This window comes from Ictalurus punctatus, chromosome 25 (genome assembly GCF_001660625.3).
Source record: "Ictalurus punctatus breed USDA103 chromosome 25, Coco_2.0, whole genome shotgun sequence".
NCBI classification, from domain to species: Eukaryota; Metazoa; Chordata; class Actinopteri; order Siluriformes; family Ictaluridae; genus Ictalurus; species Ictalurus punctatus.
The window spans coordinates 8239773-8253288 of NC_030440.2; the positions used below are offsets into that span (position 1 = coordinate 8239773).

The 13516-nt window shown below is 41.3% G+C and overlaps 1 protein-coding gene across 1 annotated transcript in view; it reads left to right on the forward strand.

The window, feature by feature from the left end:
- The first annotated feature begins 8370 nt into the window (after window positions 1-8370).
- LOC108257561 (macrophage-expressed gene 1 protein-like) overlaps window positions 8371-13516 on the forward strand; it is a 5663-nt gene continuing 517 nt past the window's right edge. Inside the window, exons 1-2 of the mRNA XM_017455436.3 lie at window positions 8371-8965; window positions 12121-13516. The exon at window positions 12121-13516 is cut by the window's right edge and continues 517 nt beyond it. Coding sequence (XP_017310925.1) covers window positions 8516-8965; window positions 12121-13516 — 1846 coding nt within the window. The 5' untranslated portion in view covers window positions 8371-8515. The remainder of the gene's footprint in view (window positions 8966-12120) is intronic.

Consider the following 13516-nt stretch of genomic DNA (forward strand, 5'->3'; position numbering starts at 1 on the left):
GCATCATTATTAGTTTAAATAATAGCATTCATTATTTTTATGGATGCACAAAAAGCACTGAATTAAACTACAGTTCTAAATTAACAATAAAAACTCACTTTCACTGCACCTTGTGGTTTCTGTTGCTCACTGCCTTTAGACATATTGTTTTACTTGTGTTTATTTGTGATCAAAGTGTTTTAATTAGACATTACAGATCTTACTCGCGCTCCCACTGTTTATCAGCGCGATTACACCGCGCGTGAGGAGCAACGCGGCCTAGTTACTAATAGATCACTTCCGTTATAATTAACAACAAATTTACACTGCAAGCACACAATTACAGCATATAATGACAATAAACTTTAAATTAAACTAAACGTTTTAAGCAGCTCGCACCAGTTTCCCCCACTCCCTGCACACAGTGAAGCATTTTGGATATAAACATCAGTCCGTGCTACACAAACTCCACTTTGTAAAGCTTGATCTTCTCTGCAGAGTTTAATATAAAATGCTCCAATGCCTCAGAGGTCACACACTTTCTTCCTCAGTCACTTGAAGATTACACCTGTGTCTGATGGAGACTGAAGTCATGTTGGGAATAAAAAGTAACATTGACAAAGAGTAAACTGAAGAAAGTCATTGTCGGTGACTCTGGGTATCGGCTAAAGTTAGTGACATCACATTATTTGCGTATGACGTCATGTGCCACTGACTAGGAAGTGACTTATACTGGTTAGTAAAAAAAACGCTCGTGTTCCATGTGAGATGATATTACCTTTCTAAAATTCATACACTAGATGGTAGAGTATATAATGCATAGTGTAAGTGTATAGAACCTCATTTTGGACACAACTTTAGTATTTACTCTCCAAAGCGTGTTTTCGGAACAGAAGTACTGTATTGAGTAAAAGTGTCCCGTACCGCTCATGGAGCAACTAATCGATAATGAGATTCGTTGACAACGATTTTCATAATCGATTATAATCACTTTTATCGATTAGTTGTTGCAGCTCTAAATATATTATTCAAGTCTAGATAACATCTTTATTTTCCCTCACTTTTTCATGTTCCTGATTCTCCCAAGATCATCTGCATGCAAAAGAACATACAATGTAAAAATCATAGCAACAACAAAAAAAAGATGCCATCTCAGCGAATGTGTGTAGTGCAGCAGGTGGTGTCATTTAGAACAAGTCGTGGCACTATCAATATGCGACTCAAGATGTGCAAGATGCGACTAACCACATGAAATGTTTAAATATGCATACCAATTTGTTTCCAAGAAAATATCAAAACCCTGTCTGCTTGTCACAGGTGCTGAATAATATTGGAGAACATTGTGAGAATTTATTACACCATTTATATCACATTACTCAACATAGTTATACAGATAATTCACATTATGTCTGTTTCTTTCTAACGTCTGTATAATTACCATGTGAACCTGAGGACAGTGTAAGTGTGTGTGTGTGTGTGTGTGTGTGTGTGTGTGTGTGTGTGTGTGTGTGTGTGTGTGTGTGTGTGTGTGTGTGTGTGCACGTACACACCATTCACATCCTGCCTCATTAATCCTGTCTGAGCCGCCTCAGTGGGTTTTTTTTAGTGCAGGAGCTGGACAACCTGTTGATTGAATACACTGTAACACCTCTAAATGTACATGCATTCACACACACACAGACACACACACACACACACACCACAAAACCTTCATCTTTCCAGAAACATCACCATAGCACATTCATTTAAATTAAATACAATGATGCTAGCTAGACTTAAAAAATAAAATGTATAATCACGGTTTGACTAGCAGAGTTGAAATGATATCACTTCCTGATTAACAGATTAGTTGAGCTATATCGACAGACACAAACAGTCATAAACACTGCATTTACAGCTATCTCAGCCTGGACTTTTAGCCATTAACTCCAGACAGAAAAACATTCAGCCATTTACTACAACAAGCAGCAAACACGTGTAAAATAAAAGGAAGCCAAAGCAACACAGTCGTGAGGCTAAAAGGCTACAGTGATTGATGCCTCCTCCTCTCGCCCTCTCTCACTCTGTTTCTGCAGAGTGGAATATTTACACAAAACTAGACTTTCACTTGGCACTGAACATGTTGCTTAGTTACTTATGAAGAATTTCACACATGGCAAAAAGTCACATGAAGACTGGAAGGACAGAGTGACAAGAGTGTACAGGGCAACACAAATCGAATAATTAAGCAACTGTTTTATTGTGGTGGCTGCTCTTTGATAAAAGTGGAAACTAAATTAAAATTGGGACTCGGAAAAGCCTGAGGTCAATTTAAAGCAATAAAAGAAAATCGGATTTGTTTCCGTAGATTATTCATAATGAAGTCAAGATGGACGTAGCAAAAATGAATTCCAAGAAACAGCTATTTTCATTCAATTTCTGACAGGCTAGCAGGTGCAACATCAGTTTTATACAATGTTAAGCTGAGCTGAGCAATGTCTAGGATTTGTTTGTTTGTTTATTTATTTGTTTGTTTATTCATTTATTTGTATGTATATTTATATATTTATTCTGAGTTAAGAATACTGCATTTTCTTCATTGTTTTGAATACTATGTTTAAATAAAGACAACAAAGAGGACCCCTTGAATAACACCTAACTCTTGTCTCTCTCACTCTTATTTAATACTAAAGGGAGTACTATAAATGCACTGGAAGAAAGAAACCCTAAACACTTCTGGTGTTTAACTTTTAACAAATGCAGCGTATAGTGAATACAAAAAAAAAAGAAAAAAGAAAAGAAAAAGAAAGAATTCCACAGCCTATTTGAGTATTGTTCCTGACCATGTGCATCCCTTCATGGCCTTAATTTACCATCTTCTGGCTACTTCCAGCATGATAATGTCCATTATCACCATGTCACCATGACAACAAGTTCAGTGTTCTTCAGTGGCCTTCCCAGTCAACGGATCTGAATCCAGTAGAACACCTTTGGGATGTGGTGGAGCTGGAGATTCACAGCATGAAAGTGCACCTGAAAAACTGCTGGAATTGAGTGATGCAATCATCTCAGCATGGAGCAGAATCTCAAAGGAATGTTTCCAACATCTTGTGGAATCCATTCCATGAAGAATTGAGGCTGTTTTGAGAGTAAAGGGAGGCTGTACCCTCTATTAGTATAGTGTTCCTAATGAAGTGCTCAGGCAGGGATAAAAACTGTACTGCAGCTAACCACTAGAGGGCTCAAGAGACATTTTGTTTCACTTTTGACTCCCTGTTATGATGCCCATCCGTATATAAAGTCATAGAGTCAAATACATGTACAAGTATCTGTTTTAGGCTGCTTGCAGAGTCTCTGTAAAAGTAGCTGTAAGGTATGCTGTATTTGAAAGTTAATCAACACCTTCTGACCAATTAGATTTTAGAATTCAATAGTGGTATAATTGGTATAAGATAGCCATATTATACAAGAACAAACCCAACATTGATTACATGGGAGTTGCAAAATGGTCTTATTTGTATAGCGCTTTTAACAATGGACATTGTCACAAAGCAGCTTTACAGAAATATCTAAATTCAGGATATAAATTTTATATTGATAAATGTATCCTTAATGAGCAAGCCAGAGGCGATGGTCGCAAGGAAAAACTCCCAGAAACAATATGAAGAATAAACCTTGAGAACTGCTCACTTCAGTTCAGCAGACACTTATAAATAGCCAAACCATTTAGCTCCCAATAATATTATTGTACTTAAAACAAAGAAGTTTTAAGTCCATTTCAATATTTACATCCTCAATACACTACATTATTTACAATAACAAGCAGCATTGCACTCTTGCTGCCTCAGTCACACAGATAAGAACACAGAGTCACAGAGATAAGAATGAAACAAGTCTTAACATGCGTTTCTTGAACTGGCTCTACAATGTTATATTGAACCAAACAACTAAGGTTTAACTTGTCATCTTTAAAGAATGATTTTTTTCTGCAGACCTCAAATAGAATATTAGCTGTTCTCTTCAAACACTATCTTAATAAGCACTTGTGAGTCCTACACAATTATACACCTTGAATAACACCTAACTCTTGTCTCTCTCACTCTTATTTAATACTAAAGGCAGTACTATAAATGCACTGGAAGAAAGAAACCCTAAACACTTCTGGTGTTTAACTTTTAACAAATGCAGCGTATAGTGAATGCAAAAAAAAAAAAAAAGAAAAAAGAAAAGAAAAAGAAAGAATTCCACAGCCTATTTGAGTATTGTTCCTGACCATGTGCATCCCTTCATGGCCTTAATTTACCATCTTCTGGCTACTTCCAGCATGATAATGTCCATTATCACCATGTCACCATGACAACAAGTTCAGTGTTCTTCAGTGGCCTTCCCAGTCAACGGATCTGAATCCAGTAGAACACCTTTGGGATGTGGTGGAGCTGGAGATTCACAGCATGAAAGTGCACCTGAAAAACTGCTGGAATTGAGTGATGCAATCATCTCAACATGGAGCAGAATCTCAAAGGAATGTTTCCAACATCTTGTGGAATCCATTCCATGAAGAATTGAGGCTGTTTTGAGAGTAAAGGGAGGCTGTACCCTCTATTAGTATAGTGTTCCTAATGAAGTGCTCAGGCAGGGATAAAAACTGTACTGCAGCTAACCACTAGAGGGCTCAAGAGACATTTTGTTTCACTTTTGACTCCCTGTTATGATGCCCATCCGTGTATAAAGTCATAGAGTCAAATACATGTACAAGTATCTGTTTTAGGCTGCTTGCAGAGTCTCTGTAAAAGTAGCTGTAAGGTATGCTGTATTTGAAAGTTAATCAACACCTTCTGACCAATTAGATTTTAGAATTCAATAGTGGTATAATTGGTATAAGATAGCCATATTATACAAGAACAAACCCAACATTGATTACATGGGAGCTGCAAAATGGTCTTATTTGTATAGCGCTTTTAACAATGGACATTGTCACAAAGCAGCTTTACAGAAATATCTAAATTCAGGATATAAATTTTATATTGATAAATGTATCCTTAATGAGCAAGCCAGAGGCGATGGTCGCAAGGAAAAACTCCCAGAAACAATATGAAGAATAAACCTTGAGAACTGCTCACTTCAGTTCAGCAGACACTTATGAATAGCCAATCCATTTAGCTCCCAATAATATTATTGTACTTAAAACAAAGAAGTTTTAAGTCCATTTCAATATTTACATCCTCAATACACTACATTATTTACAATAACAAGCAGCATTGCACTCTTGCTGCCTCAGTCACACAGATAAAAACACAGAGTCACAGAGATAAGAATGAAACAAGTCTTAACATGCGTTTCTTGAACTGGCTCTACAATGTTATATTGAACCAAACAACTAAGGTTTAACTTGTCATCTTTAAAGAATGATTTTTTTCTGCAGACCTCAAATAGAATATTAGCTGTTCTCTTCAAACACTATCTTAATAAGCACTTGTGAGTCCTACACAATTATACACCATTATATTTTGCTCAAATCATTTAAGCACATACCCATACATGCACACACATGATTTAACAAACAACTGTGCATTGTGTGTGTTAATAGTCCATCATTCTACTAATTTCAGAAAAATTGTATGTTGATCACATATTTGAAATGGCTTAGACCTAGAAAGAGCTTCGAAACATTAAGGTACAAATATACAGAACTTTGATATAAACAGGATGTGGTTCAGTGTGTTATGACTTAGTTTCATTTTTGAACAAAAGAAAAGATATGGGTTGAATGTTTTCAGACTAAGGTATCTAAGACCCTCCCATCATGTGAGAACAACAGTGTATAAATACTTTGTCGCGACGGGCAGAGAGCCGGCACACACAAGAAGGAAATCGCTCCTTCTCCAACTGCCGCACCGGCACGACGTGGGCAGCTTCGTGCCGAACATTCCGCCAACCGGAAGGACTGCCGCGGCAGGGCGGGACTGACGCGACACCGGCCAGCGATTGGCGGACCCAACGGAGAAATTCCACCACTCAGGCGACGTGGCCCATTATCGGCGTCCCGTTTGAGCGAGTGGGCATGGATCTCGTGGGGCCCCTACCCAAGTCTGCCCGGGGCCATGAATACATCCTGGTCCTCGTCGACTACGCCACTCGGTACCCCGAGGCGGTGCCGCTCCGCAAGGCCACCTCGCAAAACATCGTCAGGGAGCTGGTACTCCTCTTCAGTCGAGTGGGGATCCCCAAGGACGTGCTGACCGACCAAGGTACGCCTTTTGTCTCGAAGCTAATGGCGGATTTGTGTCATCTGTTGCAGGTGAAGCACCTCCGGACGTCCGTCTACCACCCCCAAACCAACGGGCTGGTTGAGAGGTTCAATCAGACCCTCAAGCGGATGCTGCGCCGGGTGGTGGACAAGGAGGGGAGGAACTCGGACCTCCTCCTCCCCTACATACTTTTCGCCGTTCGGGAGTGCCCCCAGGCGTCCACGGGCTTCACGCCCTTCGAGCTCCTGTTCGGGCGGCGCCCGCGGGGATTGTTGGACGTCGCCCGTGGAGCCTGGGAGGAGCAACCATCCCCCTTCCGCTACGTCATCGAGTATGTGCAGGACATGCAAGCAAGGATTGACAAGGTGGGCATAATCGTCCGGGAGCACATGCACGTGGCGCAGGAGGAGCAGAAGAAGGTATACAACCGCCCCGCACAGCCCCGGGAATTCCAGCCGGGGGACCGGGTCCTCCTGTTAGTGCCCAGCAGCGCCTGCAAGTTCCTCGCCCGGTGGCAAGGTCCATATACCGTCCTCGAGCGCCGGGGCCCAGTCAACTACCGCCTGCAGCAGCCCGGTAAGCCGACAGACGATAAGCTATACCATGTAAACCTGCTGAAAAAGTGGGTGGAACCAGCCCCGGTGGTGTCGGCGTTCGCAGCTCAGGACTCAGACCGGGGCAAGGGCACCTTGGTCGGCTTAGGGGAGGACCTCACCCCGCCCAAAGACAGGAGCTTACCGAGCTGATCGACCAGTTCGCAGATGTGTTTTCGGCTTCCCCGGGGATGACCCAGCTGGTCCAGCATGAAATCAAGACTCCTCCCGGTGTAGTGGTGAGACAAAGGCCCTACCGTGTCCCCGAGGCCCGGCGCCAGGCCATCGAGGAGGAAGTCAGTCACATGCTGCGGGATCACGTCATCGAGGAGTCCAGCAGCCCCTGGTCCAGATCCATCGTCGTCGTGCCAAAGCCGGATGGGAGCATGAGGCTATGCAATGACTTCTGGAGGCTGAACCAGGTATCAGAGTTCGACAGCTACCCCCTCCCCAGAGTGGACGACCTGGTCGAGAGGCTGGGGAGAGCCCGATTCATATCGACCCTGGACCTCACCAAAGGCTACTGGCAAGTGGCGCTTGCACCGGAGGCAAGGCCCAAGGCGACCTTTAGCACGGCCACCGGCCACTGGCAGTATCGGGTTCTCCCCTTTGGGCTGCACGGGGCGCCCGCCACGTTCCAGCGGCTAATGGACATCCTCCTGCGGCCCCACCGGCAGTTTGCAGCGGCCTACCTGGACGACGTGGTTATCCACTCCTCCACTTGGGCCGACCACCTCTTCCACCTCAGGGAGGTCCTGAAAGCCCTCCGGGAGGCCGGCCTGATGGCCAACCCAAAGAAGTGCCACCTAGGGCTGATGGAAGCCCAGTACCTGAGATACCGCATCGGACGGGGAATGCTGAAGCCCCAACTAAAGAAGATCGAGGCTGTGAAGGACTACCCGCGTCCGACAACAAAAAAACAGGTACGTGCCTTCTTGGGATTGGCGGGCTACTACCGCAGGTTTGTGCCTAATTTTTCTGCTGTAGCCTCTCCCCTCTCAGACCTTACAAAGAAGGGCCAGCCAGACCAGGTCAGGTGGACAGCCGACGCAGAAAGGGCCTTCCAGGCCCTAAAAGGGGCCCTCACCAGCGCGCCGGTAGTCCGCAACCCGGACTTTGACCTCCCGTTCACCGTACATACTGATGCTTCTGAGACCGGGCTGGGCGCCGTCCTCTCCCAGACCTTCGATGGGGAAGAAGGTCCTCTACATCAGCAGGAAGCTGTCCCCGGCCGAGAGGAAGTATGCGGCGGTCGAGCGGGAGGCACTAGCAATAAAATGGGCCATCGAGAAGCTGAGATACTACCTGGCAGGCAGGCACTTCATCCTCATAACGGACCACGCCCCCCTGCAGTGGATGGCCAAGGCGAAGGACACCAACGCCCGGGTAACCCGCTGGTTCCTCGTCTTACAAGACTTCTCCTTTCAGGTTAAGCACCGGGCAGGGGCCCAGCATGGTAATGCGGATGGGCTCTCACGACGAGACACCCTCTGGGCCCACCACCGAGCGGCAGTAGGCTCGGAGCTGAGGGGGGGGTACTGTCGCGACGGGCAGAGAGCCGGTGCACACAAGAAGGAAATCGCTCCTTCTCCAGCTTCTCCAATAAATCATCGTCTGTGAACATTCTTCTGCCTCCTGTGGGTCTGTACGCCGCCCTTCCCCGGGCTAATTCTTCACAACTTGTATACCTATGACCCAGAGTTTCTTCTGATAATCATGGGCTCAGAATTCATATTTCTGTTGGCTATCTTCGTATTTATCAATCCTGCTGATTTTCATCCAGTGATTCGTCCAAGTAATGGGCTTCGTGATTGCCACAAAAACCTTAGTGCCCCAGCACTCGAGGTTCTCCCTGGTGGAGGCTGGGACAACCTGCGCAACATAGATATGGGTAGAGTGATGAACCTAAGCTATTCACTATGCCAGACCACTGAAGATGGCGTCTATCTCATTCCAGACGAAACATTTGTCATACCGCAGAAGATGAGCTCAATGGAGATGAACTCTGAGATGATTATGTCATGGCTTCAACAGAAAAGTTCCACTTCAGAATCGATTAACGCTGATGCTTCTTTTGACACAGTGGTGAATGGCAAGTTCTCTACTGAGAACAGACGCATGAAAACCCATCAAGTGAAGGACAAGTCAGTTACAGCTCGGGTGCAGGTAAGCACCAACTCACTCTGATTTTTAGTGTACAACAATAGCATTTAGCCAACACTAATATATACGGTATGATGGAAAATAAGAAAATATTTTGAATATAGGAAAATGACTCTTTTTAAAGAATCATTACTGCTTTACAGAGAATGCCTTACCTTTTTATTTTTAACTAAAACAATGCAGGAAAATATTCTAACCAATTTACAATAACATTATTTATATATAATATTATTCATATATAAACCCCTGCTTATGAAGCCATTAAACAAATGCACATGGGCAACAAGGCATGCATTTACAGTTACGGCGATTATGCAAAAAAGAGATGTTTATGTAATAAAAACATAAATATATAAACAGAATAAAAAACAGGGTTTGGGGAAACCAACATAATATAAAAAAATTGAAATAATTTTGGAAGTATCACTTAAAATAAATGTAAAAGAAAAAAAATCATATAAATGCAGTATATGCATAATATATCTTATTATGTATTATGAAATTATGATTAGGCTGTAATGAGATGCATTTTAGATCATTACTGTATCCTTTTAAAAACATTGTTATAAAAATTAATTGCAAATAGGGCAATTTCAGATATATTGGGACACTTTTTATATTTCCTAATTGTCTAAGCTTTCCTGCCATTTATAAATAAAATACCCAACACATTATATATTGATGAACTCCTTAGTGTGACTATATACATATGAAAGAAACTGTTTTTTTTTTTTAATCAAATTCTAAAGAAGTATGGCTTACCTTTCTGTGAAGACTGACTCAATGCTATACAATTATTGTCATCTGGTAATTTGGGAAACGTTTAAAATATTCATCTGTAACACAATTATTCATGCATCAACAAATATCATTTTAATAACAGGATTTTTAAATATTCTTAAAAATTCTTAAAAATTCTTATCCAAATTCATCATCAACACATTCTAATAATGAACACAGTACACCATAAAAATTCTGTTAAAATAACAGTAAAAACTGGCTGATGTGGCTGCCAGAACTTTACTGTAAAACAATGTAGTAAAATATATTGTATTATGATTAAATATCACCCTGCCTGTATATTTTAGAGTAAAAGACTGTTTATTTATAGTAATGTTCTAAAAAAAAAAAATGAAGACATGTCCATAAATTGAATATCAGATAGCTCCTGTAAAATTAACAGCTAAACTGCATTGCTTTTCCACTAAATATACATTATTGCAGTACATCAAGCAATCAAAAATATCAAACAGTATTGGTTTTTGCTCATCTAAACGTGATAATTTGGAAAAAAGAATGACAATGTTACAGAAAAATTGTTTTACTAATTACATTTTTCTGTTGACAAATAATGCTAGGCAACTTCATTTTAAAAAAATCTAGCAGCCCTGGAAGTGTGGTTGCAGAAGAATAAAAGCTTGTGTAGGTTAACCAATGAGCTGCAATCAGCATTCCACCCACTTGTCCAAACAAATAATCAACATGAATGTTCAATTTATTTCTAATAATAACTAAAAAGCGACTTGGTTGGGCCACATTCACTTTTCTTCAGCTAAAGACAAAAATAACAACAACAAAAAAGAAAAACATACAGTGCCCTCCACTAATATTGGCACCCTTAGTAAATATGAGCAAAGAAGGCTGTGAAAAATTGTCTTTATTGCTTTACCTTTTGATCTTTTGTTAAATAAATTCACAAAAATACTCTGCTTTCATGGATATCACACAATTGCAAATGCAACACAGGTTTATCAAAAAAATACCTATATATTTGTTAAATATAGGTGTGCAACAATTATTGGCACCCCTATGAATTCCTATGAGAATAATATATTTGAAGTATATAACCTTTGATTATTTTACTTTTTTTAGTATACCTAGGTGACTAGGAACAGGGAATTGTTCAACTATGACTTTCTGTTTCACAGGGGTATAAATATGAGGTAACACAGACCAAACTCCCTTAGTCATTCATAATAATGGGTAAGACCATGGAATATAACTGTGATGTGGGGCAAAAGGTTGTTGAGCGTCACAAAATGGGAAGTCGCTATAAGAAAATAGCACAGGCATTGAAAATGCCCATTTCCACCATCAGTAATGAAGAAGTTCCAGTCAACTGGAAATGTTATGAAATCAACAAGGCATTGGACGCATGTCTATATTGTCTCGATGCACTGTGAAGAGGACGGTTCGAGTGGCCAAAAAATCTCCAAGGATCACAGCTGGAGAATTGCAGAATTTAGTTGTGTCTTGGGGTCAGAAAGTGTCCAAAACTACAATCCAAAGTCACCTACATCACCACAAGCTGTTGGGAAGGGTTTCAAGAAAAAAGCCTCTACTCTCATCCAAATACAAACTCAAGCTTCTTCAGTTTGCTAGACATTACTAGAACTTCAAATGGGATCCAGTTCTATGATCAGATAAAACCAAAATAGAGCTTTTTGGTAATAAACACAGAGATGGTTTTGGTGCACACAGAGAGTTAGCCATATGGAAAAGTACCTCATACCCACGGTTAAATATGGTGGTGGCTCTTTAATGTTTTGGGTCTGTTTTTCTGCCAGAGGACCTGAACATTTTCCTAGGATACACGGCATCATGGACTATCAAATATCAACAGATATTAAATGAAAACCTGATAGCTTTTGCCAGAAAGCTTAAAATGGGCCGTGGTTGGATCTTCCAGCAGGACAATAATCCAAAACATACATCAAAATCAACACAAACATGGTTTACTGACCACAAAGGTCCTGCCATGGCCATCCCAGTCCCCTGACTTCTACTTAATCGGGCATTATAGAAGAAGGCTCAGAGCTGTTATCTTGGCAAAGGGAGGTAGCACAAAGTATTGATGAAAAGAGTGCCAATAATTGTGGCACACCTATACTTAAGAAAGTTTTTTTTTGATAAACATGTGTTGTGTTTGCAATTGTTTGATATCCATGAGAGAAGAGTATTTTTGTGATTTTTTGAACTAAAGATAAAAAGGTTCATCAATAAAGACAGTTTTTCACAGCCTTCTTTGCTCATATTTATCAAGGGTGCCAATATTAGTGGAAGGCAGTGTATCCTTTTCCCCACATTTTTGTTTGTTTCAATTTAATGTAAGAAATGATCAAATTTGTATCGACCCTTCTTGTTTTTGCTTTCCACAGGTGCGTAACCATCTGTACACAGTAAAGGCTTATCCTGATTTCACGTTGGATGCACGTTTTGCCCGACAGGCAGAGGAAATTGCAGATGCTATAGAGAACAACCAAACTCGCCAGGCTGCCTATCTGTCAGAAAAGATGGTGCTTGATTATGGTACACATGTGATCACAAGTGTGGATGCTGGTGCTATTTTGATGGAGGAGGACTATTTAAAATTATCTTATATTACTGAAACACAGTCCTCTCAGTCCACTGTTACAGCATTGGCTGGTTTAAACTTTTTTAACAAAGCTAAATTTGATATTGGCAGTAAGGAATCACAAGAAACATCTGAAACTAGGACCTACCAGAGTAGTATTACACACTCCATAACATTGAGTCATGGTGGAGCTTTGTTTTATCCTGGTATCACACTACAAAAATGGCAGGAGAGCTGTTTAAACAATCTTACTGCTATTGACCGTAGTGGACTACCACTAAATTTTTTTCTCAACCCATCAACATTTCCAGACCTCCCACTTCCAACAGTAAATAAGTTAGCTCTGTCTGTGCATATGGCCATAGATCGTTACTACAAAATGAACACCTATCCTGGGTGTGTTAATCCAGACTCCAAAAATTTCAACTTCCAAGCCGATGTGGATGATGCATTCTGTGAAGGTCCGAGCACCAATCTTAGCTTTGGTGGCGTTTACCAAACGTGTACGCCGCTGACTCCAGACGCAGGTGCAATCTGTCAGGAACTTAAAGTGAAAAATCCAGCCACTGGCTTGTATTCCTGCCAAGATCCATTCACTACTAGACTATTGCTCACTGAAGTGCAGGAAAGACCATATAATAGTTATGAGTGTAAAACAGAATGTTCTTCATTCCTGATTTTTGAAAGTTGTGAAAAGGTATGTCAAAATGTGCATCGTGTTCGACAAGCACAGGTTAACACTTATTGGTGTTCCACTAATGACAGAGTTCCAGAATTCTCAGGATATCTCTTTGGTGGTCTATTTGGCCCTTCTTTACTAAATCCATTAACCAAATTAAGATCCTGTCCATCAAATTTCTTTGCCTTGAAATTTCTATCCAATGGCATTATGATCTGTCTAAGCAATGACTATGAGGCAGCAACAAAATTCTCTGTACCCTTCGGAGGTTTCTTTAGCTGCCAGTCCACCAATCTGCTTGCATGGAGTCAATCGCGCTGCCCACCTCAGTTCAGCCAACATCTCATTGCCATAAGCGATGGATGCCAGGTACTCTACTGCGTTCAGTCAGGTATTTTCACTGGTGGTGAGTTACCCCCCATCCATCTACCACCCTTCACAAGACCGCCAGTGATCAGTATGATCACCTCAAACACTGTGTTTGTGATGACTGAAGGAAACCAGGCCTGGGTAAGAATCA